The 21,783-nt window shown below is 52.1% G+C and overlaps 1 protein-coding gene across 5 annotated transcripts in view; it reads right to left on the minus strand.

Annotated features, from left to right (window-relative positions):
- Positions 1 to 21,783, minus strand: part of LOC105188283 (MAP7 domain-containing protein 1) — a 204,140-nt gene that overhangs the window by 154,271 nt on the left and 28,086 nt on the right. The window contains exon 1 of one of the 5 annotated variants that reach the window (XM_025302872.1): positions 11,432 to 11,635. The exons of the other annotated variants lie outside the window; for them this stretch is intronic. Within the exon in view, the coding sequence (XP_025158657.1) occupies positions 11,432 to 11,489 (58 nt within the window). The 5' untranslated portion in view covers positions 11,490 to 11,635. Of the gene's footprint in view, positions 1 to 11,431; positions 11,636 to 21,783 lie in introns of those variants that run through there. 5 annotated transcript variants of the gene reach the window in all.

Raw genomic sequence — 21,783 nt, forward strand, 5'->3', positions numbered from 1 at the left:
AAGACCTCCTAAGAGCTCTCGCAATCATTGCCTCCTCTCGTTGGGGTCATTTCGGTCGAAATATTTCGACGCGAAGGTGCAACAAAATTCAGCGTAAACCGTGTCGCCGCAATTTTTGGCCGGCTCCGAACACGCGACTTCCTCGCGAGCGACTCTGCGCGTGGAGATGAGATCAATGAGGTGTGAGACGAAATTCCTTTAATCGGAGCCGCAAGCGTGAGCTGCCGCAAAGTAGACGAAGTTTCAGAACCACCGCGTTTTCGCCGACGTGTCTTAACGGATGACGGTATCGCCGCGAACTGAAAGCCGGCGCACCGGGCCACACTCGTTGCACTCTCGTCGATGAGTGCAGGGATCTGCAGTCTCGGTAGTCGACGTTCAAAGTGCGGGCTTGCACAGCCTGCCGCCACCTTCGAGCCCGCTCGCCAGACGTCGTGGCCGGGAAATCACGAGCAGCGCCGTGCGTGCCTTCGGCGGTAACGACTCGAGGCGAGAGGTGCGCTCGAAAAATGCGAGCTTGCGCGCCTCCGAAGCACGCTTTTAGAGCCGCCGCCGCCGCCGCCGCCGCTGCCGACCGACCCCCGTCCGACTCCTCTGTTAGGTATCGCGGGAGAATCGGCTCACCCGTTAGTAAAATTAGAATCCCCCAACGTGCCCGGCGCGACTCGCGTACCCCTCGTTTATATCTTATTTCTGCGACCGCGATATGCGGAAATCGGCGGCACTCGCGAAAAATGCCGTGTGTGCGGCGAAGCTCGTCATCGCGCAGTGATATCGTCGAACGAACGAACGAGACGCGCGCGCGCGCGACGACGGCGAAATGCGTGACGCAATTCTCTCGCATCTCTCTCTCTCTCTCTCTCTCGTCCGTCCCGCTCGCTCCTCTAATCAATAGCGGCCCGCGTGTAAAATTAGAACTTCCGACCTGCCGCAGACATGATTGGCGTTCCCTTCGTTCGGCTATTTCTGCGCCCGCGTTCGAGCACCCTAGACCTCTCCCGCTCTCTCTCTCTCCCCTTGCATCCTCTTCCTCCTATCTCGCCTTGCTTTTGTTTATCGGCCGACTGCAATGGGTCCGCGGCTGCGAATCGCGGATCGAAGTCGCGGAATGATCGTTTCCTCGCCGACGTCGTCGTCGTTGGCCGACCTTGTGTCGATACGACACCGGTTACTCCGAGTCGCACAGCAGCCATCGCGTCTCTCTCTCTCTCTCTCTCTCTCTCTCCAATCAAGTGTTAAGAGCGCAGAGTTGGGCGCAAGTTCACTCGAGCTGTTCACGCGCTCGAGTTGACTCGAGAAGGCTCAAGGCCGAGAGAAACTCTCGCGTTTCCGCCGTTCGAGTCCTCCACGTGCGGCGCCGCGTTTCTTCCCTGCCGTTCAATTTCCCGAATCGACCGGTCCTCCTCCTCGAGCCGCGATTTCGCTGTAATCGCAGAGCCTGTGAAAACTGTATTGGCGAGAGCGAATATGCGACTACACGCGCATGACGCTACGCGCATGAGCTTAATATTCCGCGGCTGAGCGATCGCAAGGGGGTGGCGATCGCAAACAATGAACTTTACCGAAACTACACCGCGGCCATATTGCGGCGGGACAATGTTGCGGCATGATACCGTGGACACAGGCTGCTCGATGTTTCGAGAGGCTGGCCGTTACGAGCCGTCTCACAGCGTGCGGTTGCTCAATCTCGACATCGGCGACCCTAAGCGAATTCCAACGACTCCAGGATTTAGAGGCCCAATTACTGGGGCCGAAGAGAAAACGGCCCGCTGGATGCAAATGAGTGCTGCCGACAATGGCGGGCCAAGGGGGAGAGAGAGAGAGAGAGGGAGAGAGAGAGAGAGAGAGAGAAAGAGAAAGACAAATACAAGCGCAACCGCGGTAATTAACGGTTATAAAAGCCGCCTGGTTAAATAGAGAGGCAGCGCAATCTTAGCCGGTTACGAGGCGACCTTTCCTCGTTACGCTTTGGTAAATGTTGCGTCCAAAGTCTTCGCACTGCGAAGCCCTGACAAAGTCGCAGCTGAATGCTCAAAATCGCGTGTCGAAACATCTTCTCGATAGACCTTTAATCAAATCCACCGAAAAGCCAAAAATTTAATTCTCCCGAAGAAATATAAATTCCCAAAGATGTAGAATCTGATAAGAACGGCATCTTTAAGGAGACTGGAGGAGGATCAGATTACTGAAAAATCGTGCTTGTTTTTGATAATGATTTTGTGACGAACTGAATAAATGTGCAAGAATGAAAATTTTACATATATTTATATAACATACGAAGAGTAGAGAAATTATTGTTCAACTTGTTGCAATGATTTCTCCGAAACTGAGCTTCGTATCGATTTGAAATTTTAAAGCGATAATATTTGTTCATATGGCTCTCAGGTGAATTCATGGACAGCTCCGTCAAAATACTTCATTTCGAGATATTAATCTTTTTATCGTAAAAGAACTGAAAATTTTGAATTTTTTCCTAATAATAGCTGTCATTTTGTTAATTTTGTTCGATTTTTTTTTATAGTGCTTCACCGGATAGTGATAAGCCTCCTCAAGATTTCTAGCTAAAATTCGCTCTGATCGGACCACCGAGAGCCGAGATATTGCTGCAAAAACGATAACTTGAAAAAAAAAAAAAAAAAAAGGAGAGTATATTTCAGCTACATATATCGTATATTTATGCGAATATTTGTTAATAAACAAAATTTGTCTACTTTTCATATGTTGTATAACTATATCGAAAATTTTCATTCTTGCACATTTATTCAGTTCGTCACAAAATATTATCAAAAACAAGCAGGATTTTTCAGCAATCTGACCCTCCCCAGTCCCCTTAATGGAACACTATATAAGATTCTTAACAGAAATTTAGTTTAAAGACACTCTGAATCGCTTCTAAAAACTCGTCTAATCGCGCGGGAGCGATATTAGGAAACTGGGAATCGACGCGGTTTCCTCGAAGAGCGCTCCGCATTGCTCCAGAACGATTCTCTGGAACTATTTTCAGGAGCGTGACTCCGCGTCGTTACGGCAACCTCTCTCGTTGTCAGTTAATTAACCGCAATTCCGTTGCCACATTATGAGGTCGATTATGCGGAGCGAACGCGGCCCGGCCGCAGCGAGCGCATGCAGTTATTTGGCGTTTTCCGCGGCACCCGCGCCGCGGTATTTGCATGATTTAATTATCGATCGCCCCCCCCCCCTTCGCGAGCGAGAAATTCTCTCATCTGCTCCAATATCTCACGTTCAATCGCTCGGCACCTCTCTCGTCGCACCGCTGCGCCCGCGATAACCGTATGCGCCGTGATCGCGTTTTATCGGAGCGCCACGAGATTCCCGCCGCCCGTCGTCTTGACGCGGCGAGGAAAGGAAGAAAGAAAACTGTCCGCGTGCAGCATGCGCAATTGAAAATTCGCGTCAGATCAAAGATGCGACGGCGAACGTTATCGCGGCGTAACGGACGATACCGCGAGAGATCAGAATGCCAGATACAATAACGCGCGTGCGGGCGAGAGCGCGTTTTCACTCCGTCCGCGATCGCAATTTCTCCAATCGATAACTTTGTCGGCGGCGCCGACACGAGTGAGAACGCACGCTCGAGCGGCTCGATAGACGTATATGGAGAACGATCCCGATGGCACTAAATTGCAAACTAATATCCGCATGCGCTTCGGTATCCTTTGGGCCTTTGAGCACAGGATGCAGGCGGAGGGAGAGAAGAGAAAGAGAAAGAGAAAGAGAAAGAGAGAGAGAGAGAGAGACGAGGGAACGCGAAAGGAAGGAAGTGCGATCTCGCGCGGGGAGTTAAGGACCGTACGATCGGTCATTAAGCTTTCTAATTACGAACCGGTCAAGTCTGCCGCTCCGTTCCAAGCGGCGCGCGATTATACGTTTGTAATCACGACGACGCTCGTCGCTTGACGCTTAATCGCGCCTCTAAGAGGCGAAGAGAGCGACAAGAACGGGCGGTTTCATCGGGGCGTCATCGTCCTCCCCGGAGTCATCGTCGGAGTGAGACGGAGGCGCAAGGCGATTCGTTCGGATCGCCTCGTAACACGGACACGAGGCTCGTGAGTTACGACTCGTGCGCGCTTTTTCCCGCTCGTCGGATTTACGATACACGCGGTGCGCGCGCGCGCGCGCGCGGCGCACCGTGAGACTACCCACCGGCCGGCTTTATCGAGGAGCGCTCCCGCCGCCTCGTTAGACGCGGCAGAAACGAATCTCGTCATTACGAGCGAGCTGCGATGTGTTATTTATCGATCTGATCTGGCAGCGATTGTGATCGATGATCGCGTCGCCGACGGCGCCGCGGGCCGTCGACGCCTCTCTCTCTCTCTCTCTCTCTCTCTCTCTCTCTCTCTCTCTCTCTCTCTCTCTCTCTCCCCCCCTCTCTCTCTCTCTCTCTCTCTCTCTCTCTCTCGCACGTCTCAACGGCTCTCGTAAATACTTCATTTCTCGGACCGTTTGATTTTCCGTCGTTCCTGCCTTGCACCCTCGATAAAAGGTATCGCGCTGCAAGATCGATATCCACATGGTGAAAGAAAGACTCGCTTCGAGTAATTGATTTTCCGCTGCTCGGGAGCCGCCGAACAATGGCTCCGTGTCTCTGTCCAGCCGATTGTTCTCGGCTGCCTCGAGCGAGTTCGAACGCGAGATCCGGCGGAATGCTCTCAATCGCGATAACAGAAATGTCTTTTCTTGTCAGCTGCTTTTCGTTTCCTCGCCCGGTCGACGAGCCGAGATTTCTCTGCCGAGTGAGAGAGAGAGAGAGAGAGAGAGAGAGAGAGAGAGAGAGAGAGAGAGAGAGCGCGCGGCGCGTCTCAAAGTCCAGAGTCGCTCCGCCGCCGCGGTCGTCGCTCTCACGAGCGAAGTCCTCTCTTCGGACTCCAAACGTTTCATCATCGTATCACCGTAGCCCGTTTCGAGCCCCGTTTCCGCATTCCTCATCATTGGAACGTTACGCCGCGACACACGCGAGCGGGCATTTCGAGCCGAAACAAACCGAGCCGCGCATTCGGAAGAGGAGATTGATAAACGATCGCTCCCATTGGTAGCCGGTGTCGATAAGTGGCCACGTTGTCCGTTAGCCACTGCAATTACCATCCCCAGGAATCCGCGGTGGGATTACGGGATTCGCTACCGCGAGATGCTATCCGGTGCAGGCGGTGTTTTCCATCGGGAGAGGTCGTCGCCGCGTTGGCCTCCTCCCTCCTGCCCGCCGCGATATGCCGATTAGCGATAATGCGATCGTCGAATCCGATCGCATTATCCGATAGTAAGGACGACTTCTGAGAGTGCCATCGATCGCCGAGAGGGCGAACATGCGCCGCCGCCCCGCGCCGCGCCGCGCCGCGCCGCGCCGCGCCGCGCCGTGCCGGAGGCCACACCGTGCCGATAATCGACGGTTCCTCGCGATCCAACTCGCCGCCGCCGACGATCCGTCCACGTCTCCTACGGTTATTATTCGCGATATGCATCCCGCCCGCGGGGGGCTCTCTCCTATCAGATGGGTTTTACCGAGGTGTCCCACTTCTATCGCATTACCTTTCAATAGTATATCCTTTGACGAATAATTGCGCGCGTTAATGTATATTTATTACGCTCGACGATAACTCCTGTTAGGATAACCGCGTGCACGTTTTCTCTCTCTCTCTCTCTCTCTCTCTCTCTCTCTCTCTCTCTCTCTCTCTCTCTCTCTCTCTCTCTCTATCTATCTCTTTCTGCGTGACCGAGAGAAACGCGCGGAATACGTAATGTGCGATAGAACGGTACCGAGCGCGCGCGTGCACGGCTTATTTTAGCGGAGATCGAATAAAGTAATTTGAGGTGAGATACGGGTGAAAAGAAATCGGTGAGGAGATGCGAGATTTACGAAATGCCAGTGATTATGGACTCTTGCTAGGGGAATATACATGTAACCGTGCATACAGAGAGCTGATATTATACGGAGAGATATCAGACGAGAGAGAGAGAGAGAGAGAGAGAGAGAGAGATGTGTGCATACTCCGTGAGTGTAATGATTCGAATAAAAACACGGCACACTTGGGAGTGTATAATGAGGAGAAAAATATCGGGATACATCGTAAAGCGAGAATTTCAACGAAAAGAGCCTGGCGACTCGCAAGACCGACCTGATTTCACGTCGGGGCGGGGAAAATCATTTGTCGAGTGTCTTTCCTCATTGCAGAGCGTAAAGATGAATTAAGAGTCGGAGAGTTCCTCGGCACCGCGGAGAGTAATCAAGCGCGAGCGGACGACGGTCGTCGACGAGGATTAATTAGCGAGTCTTTTTTTTGGAAGGCGAGTCAGCGATAGCCTGCACACTCCTGCAGCTTCCGCATTCACGGGTCACGGTCGCGGATCTACGGGTCTGGGAGGGAATTTATTTCGGGCCGAAGTAGAGTGACAGATTCTTACAAAGCGACTCCGTCTCGAACGTCCGCGACGGGCGGCCGAAGTCGCCGACGAAAACAGGACATAAGAGATTGCCGCGGGTCGCTTTCAGCGGAGCGTTGCATTAATTTCGCGGCGAGTCGCCGCGAAAGAACGGAGGAAACCCGGAGAGTCCCGCGCGCGATCCCTGCGCGATGACTGCGTTTAATCCGCTAACGTATAATAAACGAGCCAACTATGCCGGGGAATAGCGGCTTTTCGTCCCAAGAACGTGCTGCTCCTCCCCGTCGGCGTAATCAAGCAGGACACACACTCGGCCGTCGAAAGTTTCGGCACGGCGCGGCGGGCGAAGTCGCGCGCTCGCTAATAGCGATATCGGGTTGATGGCTATTACAATTAATTGCAGGCTTTCCTCGTCCCGGCTCCCCCTGCCTCTTCAGTGAAACGTATCCTTCGCGACAGACTGATGTGAACCTGGCAAACTACTTGATAGAAAAAAAAAAAAATTCTCAATACGGTTCGATTGTACTTCTCGTTTGTACCTGTTTGTACTTTTTGTTTCTCCCTTGTTTGTTTGTACTCCAAAGAATAAAAAGATGGGGAAGGGGAAAAATAGCCAGCAAGCAAGATACCGCAAAACGACCAATGCCATTCGAAAGAGAATTGTTTGTTACCCGTTTGTAGCTCCCTTCCAATCATTTGTACCTCAAAGGAAACGGAAGTACAGAATTTTCAAAAATCATCCAAGAGGTACTTTCGTCAATGTTTGAGATATCGCAAAATGGCCAACGCCATTCGATTTGATTTAATTTAATTTCTTTAATTCATATTGAACTGTATGAATTACACGAGGTCTACTTTAGAGTGTAGAACTTTAGAGTGTAGAAATTTGACAGACAATATACTTTAATGAGTAGTTCACTCTACCGATGCATACCGATTCAAATCGACTTTCTGAAATCGATTCTTTACAAACCGATTTTTAAAGATCGATTTTTTTTTCCGTGATTCGAATCGATCTTTAGATCGATCTGTTTGGAAAAAAAAAAAAAAATCGGCATCCCTACCTAAAAGGAACCGGAAATACAGTATCTTTAAAAAACGTGCCACAGGTACTTTCGCCAATTTCTGGGATATCGCGAAACGACCAACGCCATTTGAAAAAGAATCGTTCGTACTTCAAAGGAACCGGAAGTACTCTTTTTCGGACGTTTTTCAAAGATCCTGTACTTCCGGTTCCTTTGAGGTACAAACGAATTGAAGGAAGATACAAACGGATACAAACGATTCTCTTTCGAATGGCGTTGGCGGTTTTGCGATATCTTATACCTGCTTGTTGGCTATTTTTCCCCCACTCCTTGTCTTTTTATCCTTGGAGGTACAAACGAAACAAAAAGTGGTACAAACAGGTACAAACAGGTACAAACCAAGTACAATCGAACCGTATTGCGAATTTTTTTTTTGTTTTACCAAGTTCAGCTTGCCAGGTTCACGTCGGTTCGCGACAGCCACGAGTCGCGCGCGCGCGCGTATCGAAGAACACGCCAATGCGATGGGGACGTGACAAATGGCTGCGACCATTATCCGCGGCACTTGCGCGCTCTCAGCGTGAACCTCCGTCGCCATCTACAGCTGGCCCGTTACTCGCTTTTTATTTCGATCGCCGTGCGATTACAGGTCCCGATAACGTGTGCGACGCGCGCGCGCGCGTGTGACACACGTGGGCGCGCGCGTATCTGCATAAGGACCTCGCCGAGAGTCCGGCTGCTCTCAAGAGGCTGTTGGCACACGTGGGCAACACTTATCTGGTACGCGATAGCGATTTCGCCATTGATCACGTAAGCGCACGCCGCTGTTTCGCGGTAGCGCCTCGCGGGTGCTCGACTCCTCGATGAGAAACACCCTGCGCCTTCGCAATTGCCTTCGACAATGCGGGCCCGTTGGCGGTGGGGGAGGAGGATTTGACGCGAGCCAGGATTTAACCTTAAATCGAAGGGCAAAATAACGCGAACGCTAATCGAAGATGAAGAGACGGCAAACATCGCGAACATCGGCCGAGCGCGAGGATACTTTCGCTGTGAGAGGCGGCGGTCGCGCGCGCGCATCAACGCGAACGGCGACTTGTTGCAGACGCGAGGGGGATTCAAATCGAGCTGCTTCCGCGGCAAATGGCACTCTCGGCACTTCGTAAAGGCCGTCGAGCTAGGGAGCAGGACAATATTCAGCCGCGCCGCGACAAAGTCACTCTTGCGGCGAGAGCGAGCGCTCGCTGTCCGCGACGCGGTCAGGAATAACTCACGGGCGCCGTCTTTATAGACAGCGGATGTGACGTCACGCCTGTGCCAAATACTTCAACTGACACATAACGGAAGTCGTTATTTCGGAGACTGCCGATTACTGCTCGCTGCGCGCGCGCGCGCGCGCGCGCGAATCAATGAGCGGGTCTATTCGCCGCGCTGATCGGCGCCGTCGATCGCGCGCGCGCGCGCGCGGAGAGAAGAGAGAAACTGCAGGAATTCCGAGCAGAATCGCTCGGTGTGACAAAGTCAGCACGAACAACTCTTCCGACATGCCGATACGCGCGCTGCTGCACACGTGCGCGGAACACGAGCGTGCGTTTGCACTTTGGTGATTCACCGATTCTCAGAGGCTAATATAAGAATCGCGCGAGCCCGGATAGATCCACGTGTGCGAAAAAGCCCCGCTCTGCTGTTTCCAGCGCGCGCGCGGTCGACCAACGTGTGTCCCAGATGTCCCGCGAATTCAAATCCGGTCAGAGCCAACGGCGGTTTTACGACATCCGGTGTTAACGCGATTTCACTTGTTGACCCGCTCGCTACGCCCCGCTAATTCCGCACAAACGCTCGCCGCGGGAAAGCCGCCGGGCGAAGGAAGAGATCATTCTGTGCTTTCTGTGCTTCCGTTATTATCAGCGGGATATACACCGCCGTGTTCGCCGGTTCTCGGAAAAGAACGATTCTCGCTCCGAGAAAAGCAGCAACACGTCCACGTTCTACGGAATATCTCTCTCCCTCTTGCATCAGCGCGAATTCTGAATTGCCGAGGGGACAATCCGCAAAGCTGACAAGCTTCCGAATGATTTCCGCGAGCTCGCTTTTATAGATCGTTCGATCGAGAGACGGAGTCGCGAACGATCGGAACGTGGCCGATTGTGGCCGCGCACGTGCGATTTCGAGCGTGATTCAGCACTCTCTCCTGTCCCGGCTCGAAACTGAACAGCGTATTAGAGCGCAATTTTCCGAAACGATCGCCGCTCGCATCGACTGCACTCGCGCACGTCGCTCCTATCAGCGGCAATAACCACAGCGCGGATAACCGCGGCGGCGGCGGCGGCGGCGGCGGCGGCTTGCGCTCCAAGTGCGAAGAGGGAAATCAATGATCGGTCGACGCGCGGAGTAGATAGAGCTGATGGTTGCGTCACACAAGTGCTATCAAATCGAATAAGCTGTCCGAGAAGGTATACGGGCGAATGTCCAATGCGATTGGAAAAAACGATTGCCGTTATGAGGCTTCCGCGGACGCGGGGATCGCAGCACGGAGTCGTATTATACCGCGAGCCGGTTACAAAGCAATTTGTTTCTACACAGAGGATCACGCGCGCGCGCTCGGCGAGAGCGGCGTCGGTGAAATTTTAGCGCGACAATTTACACGCCGGTCAAGGAGATGGTGCTCGAGGTTCTACAAACTAATCGATACCGCGCGCTTGGGGCGGCCGCGCGAGGTGCCGTGTGGATATTCCACTCGGGCCGAGAGCCTCTCGCTCATTAGCATTTTCGTAGAAATAGAAATAAAAGAAGAAAAGAACGAGAGGTAGAATATACACCAACTCATGTCCAACGACGTCGGAGGTTGAATTTATTTCGATCATGAAGGGTGCGATAAGATACGCAGAAAGCGAGAAGCGTGTGGGCCTCGAGTCGAGCGTACGACGTATGCCGAGAGTCTGCCTAAAAGAACGGTAGAGAATAATGGCCGTAATATCACTACGCCTCGCTGATAATCCCTCGTCGCCTCCTATTCAACCGGCTGACCGTAGAGTATCTGGGACGAATCCATTTCGCGGTATTCAACCTTGACACACGAGCATGGAGCGATATCGAGCCGCCGGAACTGTTTACCGAGAGCGAGAAAGCTGAAAGCATCGGCGGGGGGGGGGAGGAGGGGAGAGGAGGGGGAGCTTTTAATTCCGCCCATAATAACGAAACGGCAACGTGCAAACACGGAGAGAACCTCCGTCGGACGGTGAGAAGGACGAGAGCGGACGGGCACGAGCGAGCGAGAGCGAGTTGCTCGTCCGAACAAAATGTCTACCTGCGGGCGCGAAAATACTGCCAGCGTCCGAGCGATTTTACCAAGCCTCCTCTCTTCGGGGCGTATCGCATTCTCCGCGAGAGTCGCTCGAGAAGCGATATCGTCTCTCGCAGCAACCGTTACTCCGGCTATCTATTAGACGTTTACGTCGGGTCGACGACCCGACAATCGTTCACGCGAATGCGAGAAAGGTTGGCAAAAATGTGGCCTTCAGGCCTGCGACGAGGCAAGGAAACACTTCGGAAGGGAATCTTGCCACGTCACGAGTCCCGTCTCGCCAAAATTCGAGCAGCTCGCGCGAGCAGGTCTACGGCCTGTAGCGACCCGTTTTGCGTGGACACTCGCGACCTTCGTCAGTCGCCTGTCGTCCCTTCTCTCGCACAGGTAGGTATGCGAACTCTTCCCCGAGACCAGGTCTCTCTCTCTCTCTCTCTCTCTCTCTCTCTCTCTCTCTCTCTCTCTCTCTCTCTCTCTCTCTCTCTCCCTCCCTCTCTCCCTCTCTCTCTCGGTGCGGCAAAGAAGCAGCGGAGCGGCGGATGAGCACGGCGGTGTACGGCGAAGTAAGAAGCTGATGAAGAAGCAGCGCTCGTGTGAGAAAGAGAGAAGGACAAGAAGCCTCGGCGGAACAACAACCCGACGGCTGGCGTCTCGAACGTAAGAGAGAGAGAGAGGCAGCGGGCGGCGACGTGCAGACAGGAAACGTTACCTCGAACGACGGTGGTGACTGGCCAATCGGAAGCATCCAGTCGCTTACAACACCACATATCTCCGAGAAGAAGCCGACGACGAGTATCGATAACGACGAGGCGATAAGGCGCGCAGAGAGGAGAGGCGAATCCACGGACAACGATGCGCGCGAAGCTCGCTCTTTTTTCCTGCGTTTCCGGACACGCCGACTCTCTTTCTCGCAGCCTAGCCTCGCACGCTCGAGGCAGCTCGGCTCGGCTCTCCCGAAAGATGGAGCGCAGTGAACCCCTGGCGTCGCGACGCTGCGCGACGCGACGCGACGCGACGCGACACGGCGCCGGCGTCCGTGGTCGATAGACACGTCGCGGCGCGCGCGACGTACAACGGGGTGGTTTCCCCCGGTTTCCACGCTCGCTGCGCGCGCGAGCCGGCCAGTTCGCGGGCTAGACCAGAAGATGGTGTTGCTGGGTGGTGGGAGCCCAGGGAGCCGCGGGTGAGCCAGCGAGACCTTGAGACGCCGCCGCATCGGGAGCGCGACGTCGGCGTCGGCTCGAGTGCCGACGACGCCGGCGTGCGTCTCGGCGCGATGACGTCGCCGCGGCGAGCTCGACACGCGCGGCGCGGAATGCCCATCGATTTTTTCACCCGGGCTGCTTACCGACTGCCGGGGGCGCGCTCTGTTTCGCGGGGTCGAGCGGAAAACGGGAACAACGGAATCTTGATTACCCGAGATTAATTTGGACGATCTCGCGCGAGCGCGAGAGCGCGATTAAACGCCCACCGAGAGGCAGATAGATAATTGATCGCAACGGGAAACCGTCGATGAGAATTCGATTTACACTGCACGCTGCTACGGAGAAGCGCGAAGCGAGTAAGAAATTAATCGACGAGGAGAATCCCCAGCTTAATAGTTCCAGTTCCGTTCTATTCGTTGCTCCCAAGACACCTAAGACACCTCCGGAGCGCAAAGAGCGTCATCACATTTTCTCTCGGTTATCTCCCTCGCGGCAAACCGACGCGACTCATCAGCTGGAACAAGGTCTAACGGTGGAATATTTTTGCGCAAATTATTTGCACTTTCGAGGAAACGCGATGCGTTCGATGGGTAAGAATTTCTCTCTCTCTCTCTCTCTCTCTCTCTCTCTCTCTCTCTCTCTCTCTCTGTCCCGCAGCGGTCCGTTGAGATCACGGCTCAAGATTCGCAGAGCTGTTAAACCCGATCCGACCTTCCGGAAAGCTCACGAGAGCGCATTGTAATCTCGAGGCGAACGCGGCAGTCTCTCGTAACTATCCCCGCGGGGATGTGCGCGAGATAGCGGGGTCTCGATTAATCGATTTATGGATTCGACCTAGCGCCTCGCAGACGGATGCTCCCTCGCTCGCGATGCCGAGCGAAGCCGTCGATTTATGTGCATTTCTGTCGGATTCCCATCCCACGGCCGCGGGCGATAACGCAAGCGAAGCGTTACACGCGCGCGCGCGCGCGCAGCGGCCTTAACGTCCGTCTCCGTCGGCCTAATCTCGCGGAGAGCCGCAGAGAGCCCCGACCGACGAAATCTAATCAGGCAAGTTTTTCAATTCGCCGGGCCGCGCGCTCGAGCGAGGCTGCGTATTATGCCGCGGTACGGAACAATAGCGGTAATCCGACGTGGCCCGAGACAACTCGCATAAAGTATCCCCGGTGAGAGAGAGAGAGAGCGAGAGAGAGAGAGCGAGAGAGAGAGAGAGAGAGAGAGAGAGAGACAGAGAGAGAGAGAGAGATCGGCATTCCCGCTCGCCGCCGGAGGCTGCGAGTTGTAACGACTTAATAACGTGTTCTCGCGCCTCGCAAATTACACAGCGCTAATTTCGCGAGATTATACACGTCGGACGAGTCGGGACAATACCGATATCTCAAAGCGATATGACACTTTCGGCACTTCCTGAGATCGCTGTACGCGCGAGCGCGGAAACGCGCGAGTTCTCTCCGTTCTCTCGCGAGATCGTTTCGAGGCGGAGGGTCCCCCCTTCATCCTCCGACATTGAGGCAGACACGGTGATTCCAGGAAATCCGCCGGCGTTTCCCGAGGGGTGAATCCGATGATGTTTGACACGAAAGCGGACGGGACGCTAGCGGAGCACGAAGGAGCCGCTCGGGCTCCTCGGGATCGCGCTACGACGGGATTAAACGGCCAAATTACGGGTTTGCCGGCCGGATCCCGGGCTGGAGGAGGAGCTGAGGGACGCGAGAGGAGCAGCGCGTGATGGAGATGGGAGAAGAAGAAGAAGAAGAAGAAGAGGAGGAGAGAGAGCTCGAAAGGCGAAAATAAAGAAAGCGGAGGGCAAGACGTCTCCCAGCGAATTCCACGACCACGCGGACGTGGGGCCCGAGTCGAATTTATTGCACCCCCGGGACCCCGGGGCGTAATTATCCTCCATGGTGAGATTCCCGAACGCGTATCCTCGCTAGGTCTCGACGCGAGGACGCGATCGCGGATAAATATCCTTAAGTGAGAGCCGGCTGTTTCTCCCCGGCGAACGAGCGAGTGAGCGCCACTTTGGGAATAACCGGACTCGCGTAACGTGAACGTTCAATGACTCGGCGGTAGAGAGAGAGAGAGAGAGAGAGAGAGAGAGAGAGAGGGGGAGAGAAAGAGAGAGAGGGGGGATTTATCGATTAATAAACACTCTCAGGGAACAACACCGACGGTATCTCTCCGCCGAGGAAAGAATCTTCGCGGTAACAGCGACGTCCAATTAAAACGGGGATCTTCGCGCGGGAGTTTCTCCGCGGCTCGGCAGCCCAATTCGGCTGGTATCGCCCTTCCCCCCACCCCCCTCCTCCCAACACCCTGAGGGAAAGGGACGGGTGCATGTGTGCTCACGTCGTCGAGAGCTTTCGGCGGCCCGTTCATCTGACAAAACGTGGAAACGCGAACACCGCGCATTCCGCGCTGGCTAAATATACATCGGGGCGCGCGCATAGTTTCGTCGGCCGCGTGGAAGAGCGCGAAAATGCGCTCGCCCTGAGCTCGGCGTGGCTTATCCGCGCGCGCGCGCACGCGGATTAGCCGGACATCAAACGCGGAAACGCGCGGTACTCGCGAATTAACGGCGCGCGAATTAGGGACGCCGCTGCTACCGACGGCGACACGACGATACGTATTCTCGCGAACCAGAGGTTCGCAAACTGCGCTCCTTCCAGCCGATAGCTTCGCCCCCCCCCCCCATGAGGAAGGACACAGGGGTGGGCAGAGGGATAAACGTCCGCAAACCACCCGCATCCTGCAGTTGCTGATGCAGATTCAACGCCAAGAGATATTCAAGTAACGTTACGTATCGCTATTCGGATTGATTGATTGATTGATTGATTTATGCGCTGGGTATAACAAACGAATATTTGTTTTAACCCGACACACGTTTCTTGGGGTGTGTGAAAAACACTCCAGATGATTATCTACGCAAGCAAGGAATTTAATATTAATCTGCAGTATAACGTTACTTAATTTTTTGGCACTGAATCTCTTTGAGCCTTTTAGGCTCAAAGGTAAAAATCCATTCAAGGGAATTCATTTGAGATGATTTGAGGTATTTTCATGGCGATAGGACGTAGTTTTGGGAAGTTTGCCCGAAAAAATGTCTTATTTTGCAGGCAAATGTTTTCTAACAGTATACGATGCGCGTTAAAGTTGAAGAATAATAGATCTCAATTTGGTACTTCCAAGGAGAAATGGAGCGAGAAAAATTTTACTCTCTCGGGACAATCAGCGGTCTGACAAAATTTTTCGACAAGCGCAAGAAAGGCGGGAAGAACTCCTTAATTCCACGCGAGGCAATTTCTCATCATCGCTATCGTTGTTACCATTGAACTACCGATTATGCAATCGGATGCAACTGCCACGGGACTTTGGGAACCTCTGTCGCAGACGATGGTACCGGTAGCGTTTACGGAGTACACTCGAGTGACGAAGGAACACGAGAACACGTCGCTATTTCCATAATGAAAAGGTCCGTCCGTTAACCGCTGTTAACCCTTGACCGGCGAGCATGCGTGAAATTATATTCGTAGTTTCTTTCTAGGACTCCGTACCGGTTTCCAGGACGAAGACTGACGCGCGCGCGTGCGCGACCGCGTTTCGATACGCATTTCGTCGGAAGAGCGCTTGATTATGCTGTTACCTTGCATCGCAACAAGCCGCGAGAGGGATGTCAACCGTAAAGTTCAACAACTTGCGAGACAGACGTTGAATGCGAACGTTCGCGAAAAGGATGCACGCGCGTGCATGAATTCCTATACGCGTGAACCCGGACATATCCCTGAATCCAGAGCACGCGTTTCATTTGTTCATAAACATTCTGTGACAACGATCGCTCGCGTTAGAAAAGATGGTTCCAAAACACGAGGTTTGAAAAAATTGCCTCCGCATTAGTCTTTATAACCTTTAGACGGATATAAAGAGAGTAGGCTGAAGCAAGTATTTGGAATCCCTCGTCCGTTCTAAGTTATATGTAGGCAGTCTGAAAAGTTCTCGACTTGACACATACATGTTAGAGGCGTTAGAAACTGTCAAATTATAATTGAATTATTGGAAAGTGGCATCCCTGATATAAAGCCATGTGAAATTTTATTTCGATCTGTCAAGTCATTCGAGTAGTAGTAGTAGCACCAGTTGAAAAAGCTTTGCGCAAGATGGGTGCCGCATTTGCCAATAATTGACCAAAAACGCATTCGAATGCGTATTTCTCAAGCAAGTGTTTGGCACATTTTAATCGTTTTCAGCAAAATAAAATGGATTTCAAGCGTTCGATTCATAGCGTTCTGTTGATGAAACTTGAATCCACCACTATACACCAGAGCGAAAAGAACCTTCCGGAATCACACTTTAATGATGGTATTGAATTATCGGAAAGACGTTGGAATAAATGTATTAAAGTTTCAGGAGATTATATTGAAAAGTGAAACATATTTCACGGCAAAACAAATTTTCTTTCATTGTTAAGTCGAGAACTTTTCAGACTGCCCTCGTATAATCTCATTAATTTGATAAATATTATCATCTATATACATATATATATATATATATATATATATATATCTTTTAATACATCCGGCTTATTAATATATCAATAAAATGCTACTACACAAGTGAACATGAGCTCTGCACGAATGACGCAGCAATCTCCCTTTCCGCCCCCCCTCTCTCTCTCTTTCTACGTGGATGTGAAACGTGATTTCCATTGAGATGAAGGATAAGACGAAGTAAATACTTCTTTCCATTCGCTGCGGATAACTAGACCATACGGTAATAATCATCCGTGGCACGTATGCCGCGCGCGCCGCCTATACCGGTATCATTGTGCCGATATCTGCAATCTCCCTAAAGATCGCGCCTATTCCGCCTAACAGTACACACGTAATTGGCCGTCATTAATATTCCGGCGGTCGAAAAGTATCGCGAGGAGGCAGCAGGAGCAGCGAGTGCGCCGGCGAGGCCCGGCGCGGCGCGGCGCGGCGCGGCGACGGAACGATCTATCGGCAACGGCAGCTGCTGCTGCCACGGTCCGTGAAGGAGAAGCCGCTCGGCGAGATAGTTATCGCCCGTAAATCGTCATCGTGCTCGCGGATCCGCTACCGGTCTCACCGCCGTATTTTTCCGATCGGCGCGCGCGCTCTCTCGCGATAAAGTCGTATCTCGATCGCGGTCATCGGCTATGATTTATCGCGAGTACGACAACTCGGGACGCGTTCCTCGCCCCGCCCCGTCCTCTCGTCCACCACCAGGTGGACGAGCGAGCGCGAAGGAGCACACATCTCCGTCGAAGGTGCTTGTCGCAGTCAGCGTGGAAAACGAATCGCGTCGGGAAAAGGATCCCCGGCGTCCTGATATCTCTCAGACGCGACTGAAACACGACTATAAACGGCCGCGGGACGGAGACAGGAACACGCCGTGGGTTTCTCCATTTGCATACTCAATGCCGCGGATGTTAATGAGCGAGCCGACCGGCTCGAGAGACAAATTGAAAGCCGCGTGTATTACCAGCTCTCGACAAGGCTCAAAGCTCATTTCACAGCTTGTCTGGCCGCTCGAGATAAGCTCGTGAGAGGCTGAAAGACCTGGGATCTACCGGAGGAGACACGATTCTCGAGCACACGATCGAACACGATCTAAGTCGAGGCGCGTGCAAAACAAAACAGTCGTCTCCCCGGGTGGCGAGGGGATATCCCGCGGAATGTCGCGGAACGCGATTGCTCCGCGACACCTTCGTGCTGCTGCCCTGATCTTATCGTCCTGTCTTAATCGACCTATCTGGAAAGCCGACTTTCTCACGTGGAAGCGCCCCGAAGAGGAGCGTGGAGAGAGTTATCAGCGAGTTATCCTGTATGCTGAAAGGATCGCGCCTCGGCAGGGAGAGTTCTCTAGAGAATCTCCCCACACTGGCTTGTTACCTTTAGCAGTTTTATTGCAGGGTAATGCCGGCGGCTGTGCGCGAAAGAACAGCTGGCTCTCTTGCACGTGCGCCTCGAAATAGACGGCAGGCTTCGGCGTAAAAGCGAGAATTACGCACGCGGCAACGACGGCCCGGTCCCGACTAACCGACTCGACGAAACGAATGCCGAGAACGAACCTCGCGGAAAAGCACAACGTGTCTCGCGCGCGCTCGTGTCGGCTTGGCTATTTTCGCGCCTGGGCTTTCCAGAACAGCCCAGCCCGTCACGACTGCATTCCGCTCGAGCGAACGCGCCGTGTTTCATACTTTTCTTTGGACAATGCCGTCGCGTCGTTATTGTCTGCTGTTCGAAGCTGCGAACGCCCGAGTAGGCCGCGCGAGTCCTTACAAAGATAACGTTATTTTTCTCTCACTCGGAGAGAGACACACTCTCTCTCTCTCTCTCTCTCTCTCTCTCTCTCTCTCTCTCTCTCTCTCTCTCTCTCTCTCTCTCTCGGCGCAGAAGTGAGATCCAATCCGTCATGAAGCCTCTCGCGCGACTCTTCGCGCTAATTGACGGAATTAGTGTCTCCGTTATTTCTCACTCATCGTTCCGCTTGATTTTTATATATTATCTTCGTACTTAATTGTTGGCTCATTTTGTGAGCGAGAAAAACGCAGAGACACAGAAGTGTTTTTAAGGATTCGATCTCGGTGGCGTTGCCAAAATTTTACTACGAGGAACGTAGTATATATAATCCCATTGGAGAAGAATACGCTCTCTTTCTGACGGAATATAAATTTAACGTCGTAAGGCGTTCCCGTTCGCTCTTCTGCAACTCTCTCTCTCTCTCTCTCTCTCTCTCCCTCTCTCTCTCTCTCTCTCTTTCAGTCGCAAACTTGCTGATCTTTTTCGCGGGCGACGCTGAACCGGACGTCTCAAGGCTCCAACGCAAGAAGGGCAAGTTCAAGGCGAGTTACGAAAACGGAAATACGTCGCTGAGCGCCAGGAACGAAGAGGAGCCGGCACGGATCGCGAAAGAAGAAGCGAGAACGGATCGAGCGTTTAGCTGCACGATATTACAATAACTGCAGTTTAGCAAAGTATAATTGCGAGTTTGGTGCCGATCGATGGAGGCGGAAGCATCTGTACGCTACGAACGCGAGATAAGCGGAAATAAAAATACGGATAGATAGCGGAAAAATATACTGTCATTTCTTTCAGCGCACAAAGCGCCGGAGACTGCCGGAAGCAATTACGAGTATAATCGGTCCGAGTGTGGTTGTGCGCGCATCATTTTCGGGGAGAACGAAAGTGTCCCGCGCCACGATTACTATTGAACTATTTTTTTTCTATTCTAGCCCGACGTGCCAGAGAGTGAAAATGCACTGTCATTTTCTGGCACAAAGCGCTGAAACTGCCTTGTCTTATGTCACACGTCATATTTAACACAAATTTATCTTTCATATGTGTTTATATTTACATTAAGTGGACTTTTGTAAAATAAAGGCTATTTTTAATTTTCGCTCGAAGAACGCTCCAAACTTCAACGTCGTAAGTCCTATTCCCTCCTTATCGCCCCCCCCCCCCGATCGAAAGACTTATTTTTCGCACCCAATAAGTCGCTCACCGGCGAGCTCGATGAAATCGCGTAAAAAAACGGCGCGCTCCGTAAGATGTAGCGGCCTGCGAGGAGAGCTGCACCTCTCGCAATCTTTTAATATTAAGCCGAGAGAGGCGATAACCATATGTTTACTCGCGGATATGCGTTCCGAAAAGGTCACGCAAGGCACGAGTCGTTTCATTGAGCCGTCGAACTGCGAATTCCACATGCGGCTCGATATTAATCCCCCGGTCGTTTTAAATACCAAAGGACGCGACGTCGCCGAGACAGGCTTCTCCGCGCGCGCGCGCGCGAATGTTTCGTCAGCGCGGAAAATTTCAAGAATCCACGACACTCTGATCGAAGTCGGACGGTGCGCGGTCGAAAGACAAAATAATACATAATTTTTTTTTCATAGAGATCCGAACGATCTCGCAGCTGGGCGAGGTAACTCCGCGGAGAAAGCGACGGTGCAGCTCGGCGGCCAGGCGCGTTCTCCTTTTGCACGGCCGACGAAAATTAATTAGTCCCACGAATAAAAGCTGAGAAACTCAGGCTTGATTCATTTCCGAGCGTTGAGAATCCGCTCGCGAACTGATGCTCGCTGAGGCCGACGCGCGACACGCGTCATCAATTAGGAACGGCGGGGACGCGCGCGCGCGCGCGCACGAGAGGCACAAATAGCGACGAGCATTGCAGAGCGAGGGGGAACGACCGAAGGTGCGTCAATGTAACGTTGGGACAGGTACGTTTTACCTAATGGACTCGTTTGCGCAAGAAAGTTACGGTTCGTCGCGACGCGACCACAGCGACGGCGGAGGCGAATTATTTCGAGCTTCTGCTCGTAAAAGCAGCGACGACCGACCCACGCCAGTCGGGATTCCCCGTGCGCCTCTAAGTGATTCGTTTCCATGTCGCCGTCGGGTTAATGCACCAAGCACCATCGATCTCGGCGGCGAGAGCCGAGCGAGCCGACACCTGCGAGCGCAGCGGAACGCGCGCGAGCAATAAGCAGAATACAAGTCGAGTACAAATAATTGATAATTAAGCCGTTCGGCGAATTTCAGATATTTTGACTTTCCCCCCAGCGAAGACCTGCAGCGGATCCTCGCGGCACGCAAGCGGAAACGCTGTGCGCGACTGGCGGGAAACGGATAATCAAGCGCGACCGGGCCGGCGAATTCGATGAGAAAGAAGCGCCTCCGCCGAGGAACGCGAGAGGATAGGCGTGGTGCCCGGGGCGTGGAAAATGAGTAATTGCACGAGCGACGCACAATGCGCTCGGCGAAATCGCCGGGAAAGCGCGGCCAGAGAATCGACGCTTGACCCGCGACGGGCGAGATGAGAGGCGAGGCCCGCCTCGCGTTCTCTCTCTCTCTCGAGAGAGAGAGATCGGCCCGCACTTTGGAGTCGTGTGCACGGACACAGATCAGCCGTGGCATATTAAAGGGACTATTAAAGGGACTGGAGGGTCACAGATTGCTGAAAAATTGTGCTTGTTTTGGACAATATTTTGCGATGAACTGAATAAATGTGCAAGAATGAAAATTTTAGGTATATTTATATACATATGTGTACATATGAAGAGTGGAAAATTTTGTTTATTAACAAATACTCGTATAAATATATGATATATATAGTTGAAATATACTCTTCTTTTTCTTTTCAAGTTGTCGTTTTTGTAGTAATATCTCGGCTCTCGGTGGTCCGATCAGAGCGAATTTTAGCTAGAAATCTTGAGGAGGCTTATCACTATCCGGTGAAGCATTGTAAAAAAATATCGAACAAAATTAACAAAATGACAGCTATTATTAGGAAAAAATTCAAATTTTTCAGTTCTTTTACAATAAAAAAATTAATATCTCGAAATGAAATATTTTTTGACGGAGTTGTCTATAGTTTCCACCTGGAGAGCCACATGAACAAATGTTATTGCTTTAAAATTTCAAAACTTCAAAATTTCGATACGAAGCTCAGTTTCGGAGAAATCACTGCAAAAAGTTGAACAATAAAATTTCGAGAGAAAGGCGTTTATAAAATTTAAGTGGATGTATATTTATATTATATGAATATTTGTTAATAAACAACATTTTTCTGCTCTTCATACGTTATACAAATATATCAAAAATTTTCATTCTTGCACATTTATTCAGTTCGTCACAAAATATTATCAAAAAACAAGCACGATTTTTCAGTAATCTGACCCTCCAGTCCCCTTAACCCTTAAACTCCACCATAAAAAAATGAAATTTCACCCCGTGCGAGTTCTTGATGTTATTAAAAAACGTAAGCCCCCCCCCCCCCAGACGGGCGATACTGATCTTATAAGTATTTATTCGCGCTTCAGTAGCGACAACAT

Source organism: Harpegnathos saltator, unplaced genomic scaffold, assembly GCF_003227715.2.
Source record: "Harpegnathos saltator strain DR-91 unplaced genomic scaffold, Hsal_v8.6 scaffold115, whole genome shotgun sequence".
NCBI classification, from domain to species: Eukaryota; Metazoa; Arthropoda; class Insecta; order Hymenoptera; family Formicidae; genus Harpegnathos; species Harpegnathos saltator.